General features: G+C 43.8%; 1 protein-coding gene across 1 annotated transcript in view; it reads right to left on the bottom strand.

The window, feature by feature from the left end:
* CD38 (CD38 molecule) overlaps positions 1-13710 on the bottom strand; it is a 39526-nt gene extending 25816 nt beyond the window's left edge. The window contains exon 1 of the mRNA XM_036096544.2: positions 13353-13710. Coding sequence (XP_035952437.2) covers positions 13353-13600 — 248 coding nt within the window. The 5' untranslated portion in view covers positions 13601-13710. The remainder of the gene's footprint in view (positions 1-13352) is intronic.
* Between the last annotated feature and the right edge of the window lie 8074 nt (positions 13711-21784).

The raw sequence follows: 21784 nt of genomic DNA, 5'->3' as shown, positions 1-21784 counted from the left end.
GTGGGCAGAGGGACTTTGATTTTACCTGTCACATATTATTTCTGTAAAACCTAGAAAAGGGGCACCTGGGTGGCTCAGTCTGTTGAGCGTCTGACCCTTGATCTCAGCTCAGGTCTTGACCTCAGGATCTCAGGTCGTGAGTTTGAACTCACGGGGACTCAAACTCAAACTCAAAAAAAAAAAAAAAACCTAGAAAAAAGACCTAAAGCAAATTACACCTGTTAACTATGCACGATGAGTAGATAGGCATCTGTAATATTAATCCCTAGACATTTCAATGTGTTCAAAATTTTCATAATTTAAATCTTTAGCCTAAAAATATTGAGAGGAGATACTGACGTGAGAATAAGGAATACAGAAGAAGGAAAAAGACATGGCAAATACAAAGAGGACAGTTCTCGGTGGAAAATTGATGTGTTCCTAACCGGGGGTTCAAAAGTCCCCTTGAAAAAATTGTATCTAGAAGTGCTAAAACATGAAGGAAGTTCCCCAAAATGTGATCCACTGTCTTTGATCTTTGTAATTTTATTTTATTTATTTATTTATTTTGTAATTTTAAATCTCACAGTTTCTGTGTTTTTAGTCTTTCTTTGCTCTTGAAGAATTACCAAGGAGATTTAATTACTAACTTTGACACTGCTCTAGCTAAGTTAATTTATCGACAAACTCTTACTCCCAGGAACTGAGATAACGAAGAAAGCAATTTTATTATGAATTTCACAATACTTAAACTATGAGGTGCCAAACACAGCAATGGCTCTATAATATTTGCTGGATAGTCATAATAAAAGTAACATTTGAATGCTTTCAAGGCAAATATGGATCGAGGCCAAGTAAAAATATGCCTTGGGGGAATTTCTCATGTTCCTTCAAATCAGACTTTACTGCTTCTTAACATCCAAGGACCAAAGACGTAGATAACTTTCTACCATGTGGATGCATCATGTTTGATACATTCTATTAGGAAATAGAAAATTGAGCTTAGTGATTTTCCTAAATGTCATATTATAGAAGACATTTGAATTATATCTATAAAACTGCATACGCTGAGGGTCCTGGGATTGAGGCCCACATGGGACTCCCTGCTCATCCGGGAGACTGCTTCTCCCTCTCCAGCTCCCCCTGCTTGTGCTCTCTCTCTCTCTCTGTCAAATAAATAAATAAAATCTTAAAAAAAAAAAACTGTGTATGCTGAAACCATCCATTTAAGCAGCTCTATATCTTCCTTTTGTGACTCTCCTTTTTTTTTTTTTTTTGTAATTGTGGCATTCATCACTATTTAGAATTCCACTCTGGGGGTCAAGTGATTTTGTATTCTTCTCTATATTTTTGTATTTTTTTCAATGTCCTCCAATAGGCTTGTTTTATTTTTGTAATTAGAAAAAAATAAGAGTCACTGCAAGGAAAAAGAAAGATACTCTCTTGCTCCATTTATTCTTCAAATTTCTGACCTCAACTTTCACTTTTTTTTGCCTTCAAAACAAGATTCTCATCATCCCCTCCCTCCACAGTAGATAATTTTCCTGGTGATATTTTGTTGAAAAAGATGATCCCCACTCAGATCAACTACAAAAATCCACAAATATAATTATTCCTCCCCTAGCAAACCCTGAATCCTTGAAACACCCCTGTGTGCATGCACGTACACACACACACACACACACACACGCGTGCGCGCACGCAAATCAATTCTTGATTTTATCTCATTCAGTTTCCTCTTTTGTTCGTCTTGGGGCACCTGGCTGGCTCAGTCAGTGAAGCGTGCAACTCTTGGTCTCAGGGTTGTGGGTTTGAGCCCCACCTTGGGCGTTGAGCCTACTTAAAAAAAAAAAAACAACTTTGTCTTGGTAATTTTCTGAACTGATCTATTTCTAAGGGGTTCCTTAATGGCAAGAAAAAAATACCTGACCACTTCTCAATTCACTTATTGCAAAAACTCTTACCTGACCCCTATCTCAGTGACTCACTGCATTAACCAACATTATCCATTCTCTCTACATGATTAATAGGCTACTGTCTAGTACACCCAGCTTGGTTGTTTATTTATCTATTTGTAAATATGCTTATACTTGTTGTTTTCATTATATAATTTAATTTAATTGTACATAAATTGGATAAGTGGAAAAAGAAAAACCTGTTTTGTTGTTTTTTTTTTAAACTATGAAAACCAAGTTGAATAGCTTGGTAAAAATGACCATAGGTGATTTATTTATTTTTTTTAAATGTTACAGACTTGAAACCAAAAAGAAACTCGTTGGTAATCTCTAGACATTGATAGGGCATTAACCAACTCATTATTCTGTAAACTGATAAATAAGGGAAAAGAATCAAGCATCTCTCCTGCCTTTCTTTTGTGGACTCTATTTCAGGGTTAAGTGAGAAAGACTTCTGTTTAGATGAATCAGAGTAAATAAATGCAGGAGTCTTAGAATTATAAAATATCCACTGTATAGTCCCTATGGACATAATCGATCTTGGCAACAATGATCAAATGGTGCTAAACTAATGAAATGAAAAGTTGTCGAAGAACTTTATAATAGATGAATCAGGCAGATAATACCCAATTCTGTTAACCCCCTAAATGTGGGGTGCTGCAACATTATGTGCCCCCTGCTGTGACTGATGCCCAAGGAATTCCACAGTTCCCTCTGTAATGCATTCCTGCCCACCCTCAAATCCAATCCATCTCCCCAGTCTCTTCCAAATTAATAGGCATTTAAAAATGGAGAAAGAAAAATGGTTAGGAGTTAAAGGATGCTTAAGAGGGGCACCTGGCTGGTTCAGTCAGTGGAGCATGTGACTCTTGATCTTGCGGTCCTGAGTTCAAGCCCTGTGTTGGGTGCAGAGATTACATAAAGATAAGATCTTTAAAAAAAAAAAAGGATGCTTAAGGTATCCTTTAAGATATTACTTAAAGGATAAAGTAGCTGAATGCAACATGTGAATTTTTATTTGAACAAATCCATTATAAAACTACATTTTTAAGAAACTCAGAGAAAAATACACAGGGTGGATACGGGGTAATATTAAAGAATTAGTCTTAGTTTTGTCAGGTGTGACAATGGTATGTCAACTATTTTTTTTAATGTTATTTTTTGTGAGAGATACAGACAAGTATTTATAGACAAAATGATATGAAGTCTGCAATTTGCTTTAAAGTACTTTAGGGGAGGGGCCCCTGGGTGGCTCAGTCTGTTGAGTCACTCTTGATCTCAGCTCAGGTCATGCTCTCAGAGTCCTGGGATCCGGCCCCAGCTGAGTGCAGAGTCTGCTTAAAGATTCCCTCTTCCTCCCCCTCTGTCCCTCCCCCTCCCAGCTCCCTCGCTCTCACGCACTCTCTCTCTCTTTCTCTCAAATAAATAAATAAATCTTTAAAAATAAAATGGTTTAAATAAATAAATAAAGCACTTTAGAGGGGAAAAAAGTGAGGAGATAGATGAAATAAGAGCAGAATGTTAATTACTGACAAGGGGTATTAGGTAAAGGAGGCTATTTTGTCTAGCTTTTCATTTCTTTTAATATTTCCGTAACAGAAAGATCCAATCCTACTGGCATTCTTGCTGCTTCTCACTGACTCTGTCTTTGTCCTTCCTTTTGCCCAGAAGGCTCTCCCCCAGATGTTTCTAAGTTCGCTCTCCCTCTTTATTCAGGTCTTTGCTAAAATGTCAGCTTTCAGTGAAGCCTTTCTTATTTTATTATTGTACTTAACACCCTAACACTCCTGCCCAGCACTCTTTTTAGCACGTTCCACCACCTGCCACACTGTGTATCTTCCTGTTTTATTCACTGTCTTTATCCCAATCCCACTAGAATAAAAGACCCACGTGAGCAAGAATGTAGTCTGTTTTGTTCACTGTTACATCCCCAGGATCTAGAAGAGTCTGTGGGACATAATAGGAGCTGGAGAAACACTTATTGAATAAATGTGTTACAAAAAAATACTTACAATTTGGAAATAAGGCAAGAAGGTGGGCAGGATGTCCTTTCAATATCTTACAAGGGCATTGACAGGTTGCCCCTAGAAATATTTAATTATGTAGCAGAATGTGTCTTTGTCTTTCTTATTTACTATCAAAGTTTATGAAGTTAGATGCTAACAATATACATTTTGTTGGTTAAAGATGCAAATAATTTCTGTCTGATAGAAAAGCTACACCCCAAATGTTATGGCTTTTAATTAACCTGTAGAACATTAACCAGCTTTATATCTGACCTATCAACCTAATTCTAATATTCTATTTTAAATACATATAAATACTTAGTGCCCCCAAGGTGTTCTTTGAACTGACTTTATAATTTCACTGATTCCTTCGTAAACGAGCAAATAAATCTTTGGCATGCAGTGATTTTGTATGTTAATGAAAGTCATGCCCTTAACTTTTTGAAACTTCTACTCTGACAAATGAACACAAATTGTGATGAACTGTGCAAATATTGGCCATTATTCTTGACTTTTTGCTATCTGAGGTTTTGAGTTTGCATTATAGAGAGAGCAACATAACACACACCAGATCCCTGGGCATCAAGACTATTCTTCCACCAGTAGAGACCACCTGGTCACCGATGCTCTGTGCCATCAGATTTCTCCAAGCCAAGCTGCCCTAGGCCCTCAGACTTCTTGATCCAGCTTCTCCTCTGCTGCCCCTACCTTAGGACCTATTCACTTGTTAGTCACCTTTGAACTTAAGCTCCCAGGACTGAAAATGGATGGGATGATGGTGACTATCCCCAGGTGGGATAAAAAATACTTTACAGGGACTCCTAAGTGGCTCAATCAGTTAAGCATGTGACTCTTGATGTCAGCTCAGGTTTTGATCTCAGGTCATGAGTTCAACCCCAGGGTAGAGCCTACTTAAAAAAAAAAAAAAATACATTTACCTACTTCGGCTGACAAGCAATGTGATTCTGGCAGAATCATAAACAGATGTCATCTCTTGGAACAGCTCCAACAAACTGGTAGCATCTACGTGGCTTGCCGTGTAGACAGTTTTGAGGTCGGGCCAGGCTCACCCAATGAGGTGTGATCAATGAGGATTGCCTTCCACAGGCACAGGATTAGGAGTGCAGAGTGTGCCCTACATCTTTCCTGACCCAGTTCTGGGAGGTGATGTTTCAAGAGGAGAGATAAGCCACAAAGAAAATGTCCTGGTGACCAGGCAGGACTCGCATTCTGGTGCTTTACCTGCAGAGGTCCATAATAGTTTCTGGAGTAGAGAGACAAAGCTCTGGGCTCTAGGACCTTGCTTCCCTAAAAGGAGGAGCCCAAGGACCTCACACTGCAGCCTCATGACTCACCTTTGAGACAGAGAAAGAAACAGATGCCTCCATCTGGAGACTATACAAATGCTCCTATCTTTGGAATGGGTTGCCTCAGGCCCTGAGACAAGCTGAGAACACACTCTTTTGGAAGTCGTATGATGTGATGGCTGTAAGCTGTGCAGTCACTCAGTTCAAAAACCACCTCTACCACTTACCAGCCCTGGTCCTTGGGGGGGGAAAAAAAAAATCACTGCATGCCTCAGTTTTCCCATCAGTCGAATGGGTCTGACAATCCCAAAACGGAAAGAGATGAGTTTCTGCCACGTACTAACTACAAAGCCAACTTGTAGGCATCTGACCAAAGCAGTCATGTAGGGCCCTGGGCTCAGGTCCCAGGCTTGGAGTTTAATGCTCTGCAGTTGCTGTCCGGAAGTTCTTAATAATTTTATCTTTGCTTTGCGTCTTGTGATACAAGGCCAATGGACACTGGAGCCTGCACTGGGGTCTTGAAGCCTTGGCTCACACCTCCCTGGGGTGGGTTCTCAGGCTGCCACACTCCACCCCCAGCAGGAGCGTGAATGCAGGTGGGTAGGATCAGGTGCACCTTCCCCAGGTGCGAAGTTTTGGAGTGCGGCCCCAGGCACCTGTGAGGGTCAGCTTTGTCCCTGCAAGAATCCTGGTGCCCAAGGGAACTCAACATTAAATAGCAAATAAAAACCATCCAGCTGGTGACAAGACCTCAGAGGAAAGTAAAAGCTTTCTCCTGCTTTTTGAACAATGAGTCCCACATTTTCATTTTGCACTGGGGCCCACAAATTACCCAGCTTGCTCTGACCGACTGTAGGATAAGCCAATTATTTAACCTCTCTTGGGCTTCATTTCCTCCACCACGGGATGTGTCCTGAGACTTTTCTGACAGGACTCTCATAAAAGAACCAACTATATAGAGTCCCGAGTACATTGCAGACAACCCATAAACATTGATTCCCAACCTTTCTCTCTTCAAAATTTCTAGGCGGACTTTTGGCAACCGCTTTCCAAGGGCTTTCTCTCCAAGGAGGAAAAGGGGAAGCCGAGAAGTCATGAGCGTTCATTGTGATAAAGAACAAAAGTTTTCTCCAGGCGGAACACCATCACTTCCCTCAGCTCTTAATAATGATAGCAGAACAAGAAGCATGGGCATGACATTAGCAGTAAGCACTCCTGACCTTTCTAGGAATTTCTGAAGCGAAACACAGAAGTAGCATCTCTCCTTTTCCCTCTCCTCTTCTCTCTGCTTTCCCCCACTCAGCCATCTGAGGTGCTCCCAGGGCTCTCAAGTAGCCTCTCCTTCCAGAAGATTCTACCCCAAACGCCATTTACTTGCATGTGTACTCCACCCTTCCTTCTAAAGATAACTCAGCTCTGTGGTCCGATTTCCCCATTTGCAATCACAGCTGCACCCAGGTCCCACACTTGGGAAACCAGTTTCACTTTCCCTATTTCACCCTCTGTATTCAGTCAAGTGCATCTAAGACTCTGGCCACTGGTCTGCCTTAGAGTTCCAGCATGAAAGATGGGGTTAAAGGCTGATAATCATAGTACTAAGCATTGAGGACACACAGGTGAACGTGAGGCCATCAACTTGACTCTGCTCTAATGAGGTTCAGGGTCTCACCTGGAATACAGACGTTGGGCAGGTGGTCATTCCATCACCCGCAGGGAAAACATGCTACAGTTCTGTCCTGTGCAAATATGGCCACGCTCATACTCTCTCGCACGCTGAGAAGGTTCAGGTTGTGGGTGGGCCAACGTGAGGTCCACACCCTCTCACCAGTGGGGTCCTGCCAAGGTCCTATACCCTTTAAAGAGTTTTGATCTCACCATTGGTCCGTCTTCCCTCAGAAGTAGCATCTTATCTGTCTCCCAGATTCATTCAACAGGTTAACACACACTGTGTTAACACACACACGCCCTTTCCTGAAATTCTATTGTCAAAGGAAGACCTCATATGCGACTTCTCTCATGGAGTCCTTCCTGACTCTGCTCCATCAGAGGGGTGGTGCTCGTTTCTGAATCTCTGTGGCGTGGTGCAGGAACTTTGCTCACAGCAATTCACATATTTTCTTATTTGATAGGTACCTGAGTACCCCTTACACCCTCCTACAGAATCTAGCAAAGGGCTTAGAGAACAGAAACCACTCCGCCCTCCGTGGGGCCCCTCTCGCCCATGGACACAGCTGTATGCTGTTACAGATCACACTGCCCTGCAGTGCTGTCTCCAGCACCGTCCTCCCAGACCTCCCCGTAGGACCCTGGACAGCAGGACTGGTGTTTTCTTCCTCTCTGAAGCAACCCCTCCCCCACCCCCCAGTAACCCTAGCGCCAGGCACACAAGGAGTCTTTACTATGTGTTTGTAGGAATTTGCTATGTTGTACCTTTTGAACTCACGAATTTTACTGAGTAGAAGTGAATCAAATGCTAAAGTCATTGAAATGGGAGGCCTGGGGAAGTAAAAACAAAGAATTGGCCCCTGAGAAATCTTGCTAGAAATTTTGAAGAGGAAGGAGAAGCAAAAGGAAATTGAGAAATGAAGAAAAAGGAATCAGAAACAAGTCCCAGTGCAGATGATCTAGCTGTCTGTGATCAACAGCAAGCAGAGTAAAACAGATGAAGAATGTTCTCTATTACGTCTCTCACTGTGTATGTTTATGCTTCCACCAGCATGATGTGGACTTGACTGAGTGCAACGTAGCAAGCATCTACTAAGGGACTATAATGTGATGAGCAATGTGCTGGATGACAGAGGGTGCTGGACGACAGAGGGTATGACTATAAAACAGTCTCTCCCTTTGGGAACCCCAGCTTGTATGGTGCAGGTGAAGACAGCTGTCAAAGGAATGCCTGCTCCTGTCCCTAAACAGCCAGCAGCTATCACTGATGGCTAAAATTTATGGGGAGGGCTGGTTTTCTCCAAGGCGAGAAGCTTCCTGGAACTGAAATGTACCTCTGGGTGCCTTTCTAGAGCCCATCTTACTCTGGGTGTGGTGGCTCTCCATCCCCTCCTGCAGACTCTGCTCCACCCACCCACATTCCCTGGCTCCCGACTATTGCCCGGACAGGTGACTCTCTCCCACAGTATCAATAGCACTAACCATCTGCTAACACTCTGGTGAGTCTTGGCCACATGTCTCTCAGGTCCCACGAGCCCAGGGCCATCTCAGGACAGAATGCAGCTCCTGGATGTGATCTTGAGACAGCAGAACCAGGTGTCATCTGTTCGGGGGTGCTCTGCATTTAATGCTCCTGGTCAAACTTCAGAAAGTCCCAGCTTGATAAGCAGGGACAAGTTTCAATGCCTGCCTACCCATACTCAAAGACTGGCAAAAAGAAACTTCTATGGGGGTAAGAGACTTTGGAAAAGGAAAACGAAGGAAAAGGAATATATGAAGAACATAAAGTCCTAAGACCTACAAAGAAATACTGAGAAGCTACAAGGTTGAATAATTGACATAACTGGATGCTTTGGCCCAATACAAAAGGCCAAAGCAGGAGACCCCAGCAAGGGAGGGATGTGAGAAGAGGATCACAGGAATGATTTCAAAACTCATCAGAGAAAATATTTTTCTTTTTTTTAAAGATTTTTATTTATTTATTTGAGAGAGAGCACGAGCACACGTGCACAGGGGGCGGGGGGCAGCAGGTGCAGGGAGGGGGGCAGAAGGAGAGAGAGAAACTCAGGCAGACTCCCTGCTGAGCGTGGAGTCTGACTCAAGAGGCTCATCCTAGGACCCTGAAATCATGACCTGAGAGGAAACCAACAAACAGTGGGAGGCTTAACCAACTGAGCCACCCAGGTGCCCCAAGGAAAAGATTTCTAATGCTAAGAGGGTATGACTAAAAGAGAAAACATCAGCATGCCATGTTTTGTTGCAACAACAAAGATGTTTGTTGCAACAACATAGAAAGAAAGAGATTATTGATCAAAGAGTCATAACCTTGAAGTTAAAGTCTCGGGAGTAGGGGGCAACAGAAAGTACAAGGGTTCCAAGGACAATGAACAGAGAGGAAGAAAATACCATATATAGGATCTACAATATATAAAGAACCCCCCTAAAAAAAAATAAATAAGCAACTCAGTAGAAATTAGCAAGGGTCTGAACAGAAAATTCACAGATAAAAATATAAATGACCAGTAAATATTTACAACATGCTGAGACCCTCTGATAATCAGAAAACAATTAGGTGCTATTTTTCTCATAAGTAAAAAAAAAAAAATTGGTACTGTTGAGCAATGGAAAGCATGTCCTGTGATAGATGGTAATGGGAGCCTAAAATGGTACTATTATTTTGGAGGGAATTTAGAAATTCTTATCAAAATTTAAAATATGCATGATCCTCCCTTTGATCCAGCAATTCCACCACCAGACAACTATCCTACAAAAACACTCCTGTAAGTGCACAAAAATATATGTACAAAGATGTTCACTGAAGCATGTGACTCCCAACCGAGATGAAAGTTTCGTGAGAGTGGGAAGTTTGTCATCCACTCCTGTGTTGTCCGTAATAGATCGCTGCTTAGAACGTAGTGGATGCTCAGCAAGTATCTGTTGAATGAATGAACAGGACTGAAAATTGGTAACTAATTTTCTGTCCAAATAGTTACCTCTACCCTGTGGGATACCATGAGCTGTTAAAAAGAATGTGGTAAATCTACATGTACCAACACTGAAAGATCTCCAAGGTCATGTGTTTAATTTAAAAAACAAGAGCAGTAAAAAAAAAAAAAAAAAAAAATTAGAAATGACATAAATTCTATCATCAGAGGACTGATTTGCTGGATTGTGATTTAAATAAATTTAATACTAGGTATCCATTTTGATGTTGGCCTTGATCTATATTTATTATTGTCTAAGATGTCTGGGATACTGAAATTCAGAAAACAATAGCATTATGAGCACTCAGTACACATCAAGATTATTCCTCCTGATCCTCAGAATTCCCACATGTGGTGGGTACCATCATTCTATTTTTTTTTTTTAAGATTTTATTTATTCATTTGACAGAGAGGGACATAAGTAGGGGAGAGTAGGAGAGGGAGAAGCAGGCTTCCCGCTGAGCAGGGAGCCCCATGCGGGGCTCAATCCCAGGACCCTGGGATCATGACCTGAGCTGAAGGCAGACGCTTAACAACTGAGCCACCCAGGGGCCCCCATCATTCCATTTTACAGTGAAGAGCACTGCAGCACAGAGAAAGTAAGTAATTTGCCCAAAATTACACTGTGACAGAGCCAAGATTTAAACCCAGGCAGTGTGGCTCCTGTGTTTATGCTCTTAAACCACCCAAGGATAAAGTGACCACATGTTCTAGTAAAAGTCTATTGACTCCATATAATTATTAAGAGCGTCCCCTTTCTTTTCAAAAAGTCCCACGCATGGTCAGTATATTTTATTGACACTCTACTTACAGAACACATATAAGCAGCATAGGCATAGTGTAGTGGCTGAGTTCAGTTTCTGGAGCCAAAATTTGGGCAATTTACTCACACTCTCTCCTTCAGTTTGTTCATATGTAAAATGGGGATGGCGGTGATAAGTGACTCATATAGTTGTTGAAGGCCTCAATGATTTGATATTTCTTAAGTGCCTGGCACGTAGGACCATATTAATTACTAACATATATATACATATATATATATATATATAGTGTGTGTGTGTGTGTGTGTGTGCGTGCATATTGTGAGATATCTGGAAGGATGTTCAAAAATTATTAACAACAGATATCCTCTTTTGTTATTTTTGAACATTACACATATGCATATATATGTATGCGTATGTGTATATGTTGGAGATCTATATCTATATCTATATTTGTGTGTGAGCGTGTGTGTTTAATACTGAGCAAGTGCCCTGACAAACATTAGAAAGTCATGTGACTTCTGTGATGCATCTTGCTTGCCATTCAGCGGTGATGATCTAACCAATAGTGTGAATTTACCAAAGATGATTGAACAGCAACAAAAATTTTAAAACTGTTACACTAAGATGAAAATTAAAAGACCGCTATTACAAGATGTCCATCGACAGATGAATGGATAAAGAAGAAGTGGTATATATATATATATATATATATATATATATATATATATATACACAATGGAATATTATGCAGCCATCAAAAGAAATGAAATCTTGCCATTTGCAACGACATGGATAGAACTGGAGGGTATAATGCTGAGCGAAATAAGTCAATCAGAGAAAGACATGTATCATATGACCTCACTGATATGAGGAATTCTTAATCTCAGGAAACAAACTGAGGGTTGCTGGAGTGGTGGGGGGTGAGAGGGATGGGGCAGCTGGGTGATGGACATTGGGGAGGGTATGTGCTGTGGTGAGTGTTGTGAATTGTGCAAGACTGTTGAATCACAGATCCGTAACTCTGAAACAAATAATACATTATACGTTAAAAAAAGAAGAAGAAGAAGAAGATAGCAGGAGGGGAAGAATGAAGGGGGGGAAATCGGAGGGGGAGACGAACCATGAGAGACGATGGACTCTGAAAAACAAACTGAGGGTTCTAGAGGGGAGGGGGGTGGGAGGATGGGTTACCCTGGTGATGGGTATTGAGGAGGGCACGTTCTGCATGGAGCACTGAGTGTTATACACAACCAATGAATCATGGAACACTACATCAAAAACTAATGATGTAATGTATGGTGATTAACATAACATAATAAAAATATATATATATTTTTAAAAAAGACCGCTATTATCATTACTGTGTCAGATCGGATAGCGCTTGATTTTATTGATACTTGAAGTGTAACCTGAAGGAACGCGTCAACTGCTGGTTTCTCCATTAACTATTTAATTACTTGGAAACAAAGCACTTAAGGGATCCTGGCAATCTTTGGCCTTGAAAAATGTGCAAGCGAGACCGCCCGGTATCTGCATTAGGATCGGTGGGCTGAGAGCGCGCTGGGAGGCGGGCGGGGTCGGGCGTTGGGATACGGTTTTACCGCTCAGCTCCGCGAGTTTCTGAGGTTCTGCAAGCGGAATTAATTGCGAAATCTCAAATTTACAGCAGAAACCGTGGCTCCCAGTGCTCGCCTTGGGCAGCCTGAGGGATAGCTTTTTACTTCTGGCTGGTTCCCCTCTATGAACAACTTCAAAAATGAGTTCTCTGGGTGAAACCAAACCCTGGGAATGGAAGTCAAGAAAACGAGCGGTTCCCTTTGGGGGACATTAGGAACTAGCTGGCAGGAGGCATGAGGAACCGGCCGGAAAGTTTCCACAGACTGATGTGGGGGGGTCTTTTCAGGGTCTGTACAGATCCACCCAGCTGACGCACCTTACAGTGTAAATTTTATCTCAGTTTTAAAGGTTGTTATTGTTTTGGGGCGCCTGGGTGGCTCAGTCTTTAAGCGTCTGCCTTCCGCTCAGGTCAGGATCCCAGGGTCCTGGGATCGAGCCCCGCATCGGGCTCCCTGCCGAGCGGGAAGTATTCTTCTCCCTCTCCCACTCCCCCTGCTTGTGTTCCCTCTCTCGCTGTGTCTCTCTCTGTCAAATAAGTAAATAAAATCTTTTTTTTAAAAAGTTATTGTTTTAGTTTTGGTTTGGGTTATTGTTTTGAGTTCTCTGGTCCCCTGTAACTCTGGGCGCGCAAGAAGTACTGTTTTATATTCATGAAACAAACTCACGTTAGTGGTCTGGCCCCTCTGATGCTCCCCCAACCCCTGGCGTAGAAAACGCCAGCGATCCCCATCCACACGCACACACCTACCAGCTACCTTCGCGCCAGCAGCCGGGCAGGGAGCTCCGAGCCGGGCTGCTGCGCAGGACCCGCCCGGCTCCGAGCACCTTGCGCAAAAGGCGGGCATCTCCGCGGGGGCTTCGGCCGCTGAGCCGGCTGGACCCGTCAGCCCCGCGCTCCCCGTCCGCACGCTCGGTGCCAAGGCCAAGCGCTCTGGCGAGTGGCACGGAGTCGCAAGGCCAGCCCTCCCTACTCAGCCCTGGCCAGCGGGCTCTCTGCTGACCCGGAATAGAAGAGGCTTTGTTTCGCGCGCGGTGCCCAGCCGTGCCCAGCCGCGCGCCACGGACGCCGACTTACCCCAGCTCAGGTCGCACGATTTGAGTGTAGGTGTAGCACCGTCCCAGGAGGATCTCGGACAAATGGGCAGTGGTGCCCTGCCCCTTCCACTGCTTGGCCGGAGGGCGCCCCATCAAGATCCCGACCGGCACCGCGATGATCACCGCGATCAGGAGACCAAAAAAGACGCAGAGACAGATCTGGGTTTTCTTGGAAATGTTGCAGCAGGGTTCTTCCTCGGACACGGAACTGAATCTGTGGTTGGCCATTGGTGTCCCCTGAGGGGTCTGCCGGGCCAAGTTGGAGGAGAGACCCGCCAGAGGCCGGTCAGCAAGAGAGGAGAGAGCTAGGCCGGTTCTGAAACTGCACCTCCCCTTTATCGGCTTCCTTTCCCACCCACCCCCTCCTCCAAAGTTCCGTGGCCGGCCGGACCAATAAAGACTTAAAGAACTTGAAAGACCTCTACTCCTACAGCCGCTCACTCCAGCCTCCTGAGCAGAGAAAGACCAGACTGCATTTCCAGGGAAAAGCCCCGGCCTTGAGCTTTCTCTGCAGGTGTCCGGAAAACAGACACTATCGCTTCATACTTCTCCGCCCGCTCCTTTTATCAGCCTTGCCCTTTACATTTTAGCCACACCTGATCCTGGAAAGTGTCCAGGCTGACTGCCTGCCTCTGCACCTGCCTACAAGCAAAGTCTACTGCTGGGAGATCTCTACCTCTACTTCTTCGCCTTGACAAATGCCTGCTCCACCCCCTTCAAAAGCTCCACTCAAGCCTCACCCTTTACCCCTTAACTCAAGTGACATCAGTAGTTAAGCCTGGGTTCAAATCCAGCTCCACTACCCACTACTGGAGTGGTATGGGGCAAGTTACTTGACCTCTCTGTGCTTCAGATATAAAGCAGGGATCATAGCAGTACCTACTTCATGGGGTATGATGAGGATTAAGAGAGGTCATATTTGCAATGTGTTTAGCACAATGCCTGGCACATGCTAAGTGCTCAACACATGTTAGCGATTACTACCTGCTCTGTGAGGCTAGGGATGTAATTCTAGAATCCATGGGATGTGCTTGGAAGTGTCTGGCATGCAGCAAGCACTCTAAGTGGTGGTTCAATAAATAATCAAGTGGCTAGTCTCAGACAACTCCTGCCCTCTCTCAAGGTTCCTTAACACTAGGACCATCTGTGACATTCAGCAGAGACATAAGGATAGTGAAAAATCAAGCCACAGGACTTCCTGGGGCAAAAGTTTTCCAGATGGAAGGAATAACAGAAGTCATGGCTGAGGCAAAAAAAAAAAAAAAACACCTCTGAGGAGAAAGAAAGAAAGGCCCTTGGCCTGTTCCAGGAGCAGAAGAAGGCCATTGGAGCCGGAATGCAGGGTTAAGGGAGGCAGAACAGGAACGTTCAGAGGGTAGCAGAGGGCCAGATCACTGATAGCCCCGTGGGACGGGATAAGGACTTTTTGGACAGGGAATTTTATTTTTAACCTATTCAAGGTCACTGGGTGACTTGATCAGGCATGATATTTGAAAGGCTCAATCTGGCTTCTGTGTTGAGAATAATTGTAGGAAAGTAGGGGTGGAAAGGCGGAGACCAGTTATGATGACTTTGACTAGGGAAGTAGTAACAAAAGTGGCAAAGAAAACAAGCAGTTGGATTCTGGATACATTTTGAAAGTAGAAGCAACAGGATTTACTGATGAGTTGGATGCGGGGTTTGCAAGAAAGAGGAGTCGAAGAGGACTCCAAGAATTTTGGTCTGAGTAACTGACCAAAAGAAGGGCAGCATTGCCAATCATAGTGATGGGAAAACCGGGGCTGAAGGAGATGTGGTTTGGGGGAAAAGGCACCAAACAAAAATTTGCTTTTGGAGGTAAGTTTAAGATGCCTATTAGACCCCCCAGGAGGAGACATCAAGTAGCTACTTGGGTATAAATATCTGGAATTCAAGGGGTCAGTGCTGGAAACATAAATATGGGAGGCTTTATCATGCAGATAGTTTTTAAAGCCCAGAGGATAAATAAGATCACATAGAGAGCGTGTGCAGAAACAGCAGTTTCAGAGACTCACCCGGGGGGGGTGGGGGGGTCCCTGTAGGAGAGGTCAGAAAGATGAGAAGAGTTCCAGCAGAGGGAGCTGGCAAGAGTGACCCCTGAGACAAGAGGCTGAGACCAGACAGGGAGTTATTGGTACTCTTGACAAGAACAGTTTCAGAGGAATGTGGAGGACAAAGCCCGATAAGAGTAGGTTCACGAGAGTGTGCGTGAAGAGAGTGTGGTATCAGTAAGCGAGATGACTTGTTTTGAAGAGTTTTCTGTCAAAAGAGTAGCGAAATGAGGACACAGCAAGAGGGACACCGTGTAGTCTCTCCTTTCTCCGAGGAGAGACCTATAGCATTATGTCTGTAGGATGACTGGATAGCCCAAGAGACAGGCAACGGCTGATAATGCAGAAGAGTGGGGAAATTGCTGGAAAAAGCTTAAAATTTGTGAAAAGTTCATGTGCAGGTGAGAGGAACCGAGGAGGCACAGGGGCGTGGGTGTGGAAGCTCTGCTACCTCGCAGAAGGAAGATGGAGACCATGGCTTTCAGGGTTAGGTTATTGGGTTGGCTGACAGTGACGTGGGGGCATCCTCTTTTGACTACTTCTCAGTGGAATGAGGTCATCCACCTACTGAGAGTGGGTGAGTGCTGGTAGAATTGCAGGAGACCAGCAGAATAGACGGAGTAGGGAAACCAGAGAGGTTCTCAGGGTATCATGAAGTGGTCAGGAATTTAAAGAAAGGCCAGTCGATGAAGGGGTGCTCTTTTGTCTGGCTACTCCCTGCTGCCTAGGAGAAAGGGCAAAAGTGGGCAAAGCGTGGGAATGAGGATGTTGGGGTTTGCTGGATTTGCCAGGGCTGACGTAACAAAGCCACACAGTCTGTTGTGGCTCAACCAACAGAAATTTATTGTCTCCCCGTTCTGGAAGCTGACATCAAGATACCCACGGGGCTGATTTCCTCTGAGGTCTCTCTCCTTGGCTTGTAGATGGCTACCTTTTCACTGTGTCCTCACATGGTCTTCCCTTTGTGTGTCCATTCCAATTTCTTTTTCTTTATGCTTTTTATTTTTTTTAAGTGGGGGAAGGGGCGGAGGAAGAGGGAGAGAGAGAGAATCTTAAGCAGGCTCCATGCCCAGGGCAGAGCCCGACACAGATCTCGATCTCACAACCCTGAAATCATGATCTGAGATGAGATCATGAGTCAGACGCTTAACTGACTGAGCCACCCAGGTGCCCTTCTCCATTCCAATTTCTTCTTCTTCTAAGGACACCAGATTTATCAGGTTAGGGCTCACCCTAATGACCTCACTGTAACTTAATTACCTCTTTAAAGGCCCTGTCTCCAAATCCGGTCACATTCTGAGGTACTGGGGGTGAGGACTTCAACATATGAATGGGATGGGGGGCACCATTCAGCCCGTCACACCAGGTAAGTACAATGGAGTAAGAGAAAAGGAAGGAAAGAAGCAAAGATGGGATTTTAATAATGGACCATCACACCAAAGTCCCCCCCAAACTGGGGAGCTGGCAAGAGTGACCCCTGAGACAAGAGGCTGAGACCAGACAAGGAGTTATTGGTACTCTTGACAAGAACAGTTTCAGAGGAATGTGGAGGACAAAGCCCGATAAGTGTAGGTTCACGAGAGTGTGCGTGAAGAGAATGTGGTATCAGTAAGCGAGATGACTTGTTTTGAAGAGTTTTCTCTTCAAAAGGAGGGCAGAAGGAGGATCCAAGACACTGGAAAGATGAGAACCCGTCTCACCAGAATTGTGCTCATGACCCTGAGATCAAGGGCCAAGCCGGTCAGGGAACCCTTTTCTAATCTTTTGAAATTTGGTAAAAAGAACCCACATCCCTGTCCCATTGCTCAAGCTAGGAATGTCTGAGTCTTCTGTGCTCCTTTCCTCTCTCTCATCCCACACATCTGCCTAGAAGTTGGTTCCTTCTGCCTAAAAATTATGTATTAAGTATCCACTTTGGTCATCTCCACTACCACTGGCTTAGTCCAAGAGAAAGTCTACCCTCTTTCTCACCTCTGAAGGACTTCCAACCATTCTTTCCAAATCCACCCTCCCTACCTCCTCCATCCATTTTCTCCACCACAGACAGGGTAGGAGCTTCCTTTTAAACCAATCTTTGTAAAGAAGCAACTCTTGAAACATAATTCTGATTATCTCACCTCTCCACTTGCTCTAGACATAGCAAGCAAACATGTAAGCTCCTAGCTACTCCTCCAGCCTGCACGTCTCTCCCCAACCCTAAAGCACTCCAGACCTGCTGGCCTTCTCTCTGTCCCCAACCAGCCTAAGCTCTTCCCTAGCACGGGACCTTCAGAGATGTCGTTCCTTGCCCCCTCCTAACTCCTATGTTACGTCTCCTTCTATGTGACATCCTCAGGAAAGAAGCTTTTCCTGATCCCATGTAGCTACTAAACTGGGTTTGATCTCCAAATGGAACACTTTCCTAGCAGAATACCACAGATGCCAGTAGATCTCCTAGGACAATACAGATCTCAGAAGCTCTGGTCTGGCTAGCCCAGCCCTGGAACACATCCTCTAAAAATTTTTTCAAGATGTCGTCTCCCAACTAGACTATGAGTTTTCTCAGGGCTACGTTGGCAAGAATTGAAGTTTATTCTTTTCGTATCCCAGCACTCAAAGTGGCATCCACAAGTGGTTGTTGAATGAATAAATGAATGAATGACCAACCAAAGTTTTATTTCTGGCACCCATTATTCCACACTTTCCAAACTGAATTCATAGACTTGTTCTCACAATCCTAGATCTAAACAAAATTATGTGGAAATGGGATGAGAAATGTTGGTTTTGCTGGGGATTCATTTATCTGCTCTCTGATCTTGCTGTGTCTTTCTCCACCCCTTCGCCCTGGGCATGAACTTTCTCCTATATTGAATATTGTGCAAGGTCCAAAATCACCTAATGTGTAACAGAGGTTGGCACCCATTCCTTACTCAACTGAATAGACTAGTATTATTCTGGCTTGTAAAAACATCAAAGACCTGCCATAAAACAACCCCTTTAAAAAGGGTATTTGTTTTTTGATGATAAATACAATAAATATACGTGGACTAAAAGTCAAATAGAACAAAGTGATATGTGTAGAAAATCATTCTTTCTCCTTCCCTGGATTCTCCTCTTACTATAGGAAGGAGCAGGCAGCATTCATACTTACACTTACATAGAGAGAAGTAAGTTTTCACTATTTCATAAAAATTATAGCGTCCTGTATGCCCTTTTGTACACCTGGCTTCCTTCACATCGTGATATATGTTGAAGACATTCTCCATCATCACACATTGCTCTACTTAATTCTATTAAATAACTTCTACTATTCCACTGTATAGCCTACTAAAGTTTGTTTAACTAGACCTATATCAATGGGCACTTAGATTTTCTACTCCTTTGTTATGACATTAAATTTTGGGATAAATATTCTTGTGTCAGCAAATTTTTTCACATATCCAAATACATACACCCCTAAAAATAGGTTTCCTGGGTCAAAGGGCCCAGACATTTAGAAGTTTGCTAGATACTCTCAATCAGAGGTTGTACCAATTGGCATTTACACAACAGTGACCGAGAATGAGGGTTTTTTTCCACATCCACAAGTTACACTTTCAGATTTGCTTTGTCTTAATTTCTAATTATGAATCAGGACTGACTTGGGAGCCCTTGGCTTTCAGTTTCTCCTTCTGTTAGATGTAATGAACACTTGGAAAATAAATTCTAAAAGGACCCTGTAATCCTTTGCTCTTGCAAAGTCATTTGGTTTGTGAACGCTCTCACTTTGTATTTCTCTTTCTGCCAGTAAGATGTTCAGCTACAAATGTCAAAGATTCTGGTATCCCCTTGGGGAAGATCACAAAGGCCCAACAAAGTGACCACCCTCCCAGTGTACCATCTAAGTGTGGTATGATTTGGGGCAAGTTGCACTTTTTTTTAAAGATTTTATTTATGTATTTGAGAGAGAGCAGAGAAAGTATGAGCAGGGAGAGGGACAGAGGGAGAGGGAGAGGGACAAGCAGACGCCTCACTGAGCCCAGAGCCCGACATGGGGCTGGATCCCAGGACCTTGAGACATTGACATGAGCTGAAGTCAGACGCTTAACCGACTGAGCCACCCAGGCGCCCTGGGGCAAGTTGCGCTTTAGAATTTCAGTTTTCTCCTCTGTAAAATAGACACAGTGTAATGCCTATTTGTCAGGTTAAAGTGGAGATTAACTGGGATAACAGGCACACCTAGGACAGGACAGGCACTCAACACATGGTAATGTTGTTGTGGATTTATTTGCGCATGGTTACCATGCACTGAAACTCCAAAAATGGCGTATTCTGACATTCATTCTTTCAGCCAATATTAGTAACCATTCATTCATTCAACCAATATTAGTGACCACGTGCCAGGCACCATGGCAGCTTGCTGAAGGCACAGACATAAAGTGACCCTGAGCAATCTCTGAGTAGAGCAGTAAGGACACAGCCTTTCTGCTCAGGGAGACCTGAGTGGACTCTGCCCTCTTGGGCAAGTAACAAAACTTCTCTGAAGGACAAGTTCTTCTTCTGCAGAGTGGGCTGGAAATTACTTGTGGGCATCACTGAATTATTTTGAGGATTGAAACAGGTGACCTATACAGAGAACTTTGCTGAGTGTCTGGCCCCCCAGACACCCAGCTAAGTGGTCCCCCCTTGGTATACTTTCCAAAACCCGCAGTGGATGCTGTTAGCAACAAACCCTATATATACTATGCTTGTTCCTATACATACAGACCTAAAGTTTAATTTATATATTAGGCACAGTAAGAGATTAACAACAATAATTAATAATAAAATAGAACAATTATAATGATATACTGTAATAAAAGTCATGTGAATGTGATCTCTCTCTCTCAAAATATCTTATTATACTGAACTTACCCTTCTTCTTGTGATGATGATATCGGATGATAAAATGCCTGCGAGGTCAGAGATGAAGAGAGGTGAATGATGCAGGTATTGTGACATAGCCCTAGTCTACTCTTGACCTTCGGGCAATCTGTCAGGAGGAGCATCTGCCTCCAGACCATGGCTGGCCACTGGTAATTGAAACTATGGAAAGTAAAACTGTGGATAAGTGGGGACCGCTTGACTGGTACTGGGATGGCTGTGGACAAACTAGAGAGATCGCAAGGAGTCAGTAGATTCTAGGAAGGCTTTGAAAAAACAGTGACACTAGATCAGGCTGTTGAAGAGCAAGCAAAAAGCGGGGAAAGGCATTCAAACAGAACTGTAGGGAGCACTGCAGGGTGGATACTGGGACGTCTGGGACCCCAGAGGAGTGACTACTTCTGGGCCACATAGCTGGTCCACGGAAGTGTGGGTCCTGGCATGTGGGTTTCGAGCTCTCTTCTTTCCTTGGCCAACTTCCTTAGCCATTTTTAAAGCATTCAAGTAATACAATCACGTTTTACAAATTGGAAAGAGAAAAGAAGAAAAATGTCCCTGCCCCCCATTCCAAAACCCTAACCCAGCTACCTAACCATTTGGTATCTTTCCTTCCAGACTTTATTCTAATCTTTGATGGCCTTAAAATTAGTTATACTCTATACTATTTAATATTTTATATATACATATATACATTTTTAAATTTCTGCTCTTTCCACTTCACTGTACATGCATGGTTCCTGCCAGACCATGTCTCCTCTCCCAAAACACTGAGTTGGGCTCAAATCCCAACTCTGTACCCATTGGTAGCTTTGAGCTGAGTATCTTATCCTGTAATCTCCCTGTGTCTCAGGCTGCCTGTAAGAACCGGTAAAGAACAGCCCTGACACAGCCTCTTAGTAATGGTGCTTCTTCCTCTCCTCACACTTCCCGCTAGAAGGTCAGCTCCATGAGAGCAGGGCCAATCCCCATCGCTCTCCACCACTGAGCCCCTACCATCAGAACAATGCCTGGTATACAGTTGGCACTCAAGCAATGCCTGCAGAACTCTCTCTCCCACAGTGCAAACCCAGTGACAACAGACTGATCACCCACCAGAGATGGAGAAACTGATAGGTCCAGGGTCTTCAACAGATTCACCAGCTAAAACCCATCCGTCAACATCTGTTGTTCATCTGCTGAGTAGTGAAGCACAGTGTTGAGGGGGAAAGAGGGGAGAGGCTACAATCAATTACGTAGTTCTTCTTTTTCCTCCTTCAACAGTAATTGCTAACATCACTGAATGTTTGACAAAGTATTTGACAGATGCCCTGCAACTTCGCCATCATAGAAATAGTTTATCATTTCCTTATTACCAACAAGGAACCAGAGGTTTACAAAGCTAAGCAATTTGGACAAAATTAAGTTAGTCAAGAAGGGTTTTGAACCCAGACAATCTCATTTCAAGTCTGTCCAGCGAACACTA

Source organism: Halichoerus grypus, chromosome 3 (genome assembly GCF_964656455.1).
Source record: "Halichoerus grypus chromosome 3, mHalGry1.hap1.1, whole genome shotgun sequence".
NCBI classification, from domain to species: Eukaryota; Metazoa; Chordata; class Mammalia; order Carnivora; family Phocidae; genus Halichoerus; species Halichoerus grypus.
This window is presented reverse-complemented; position numbering and strand designations above follow the sequence as displayed.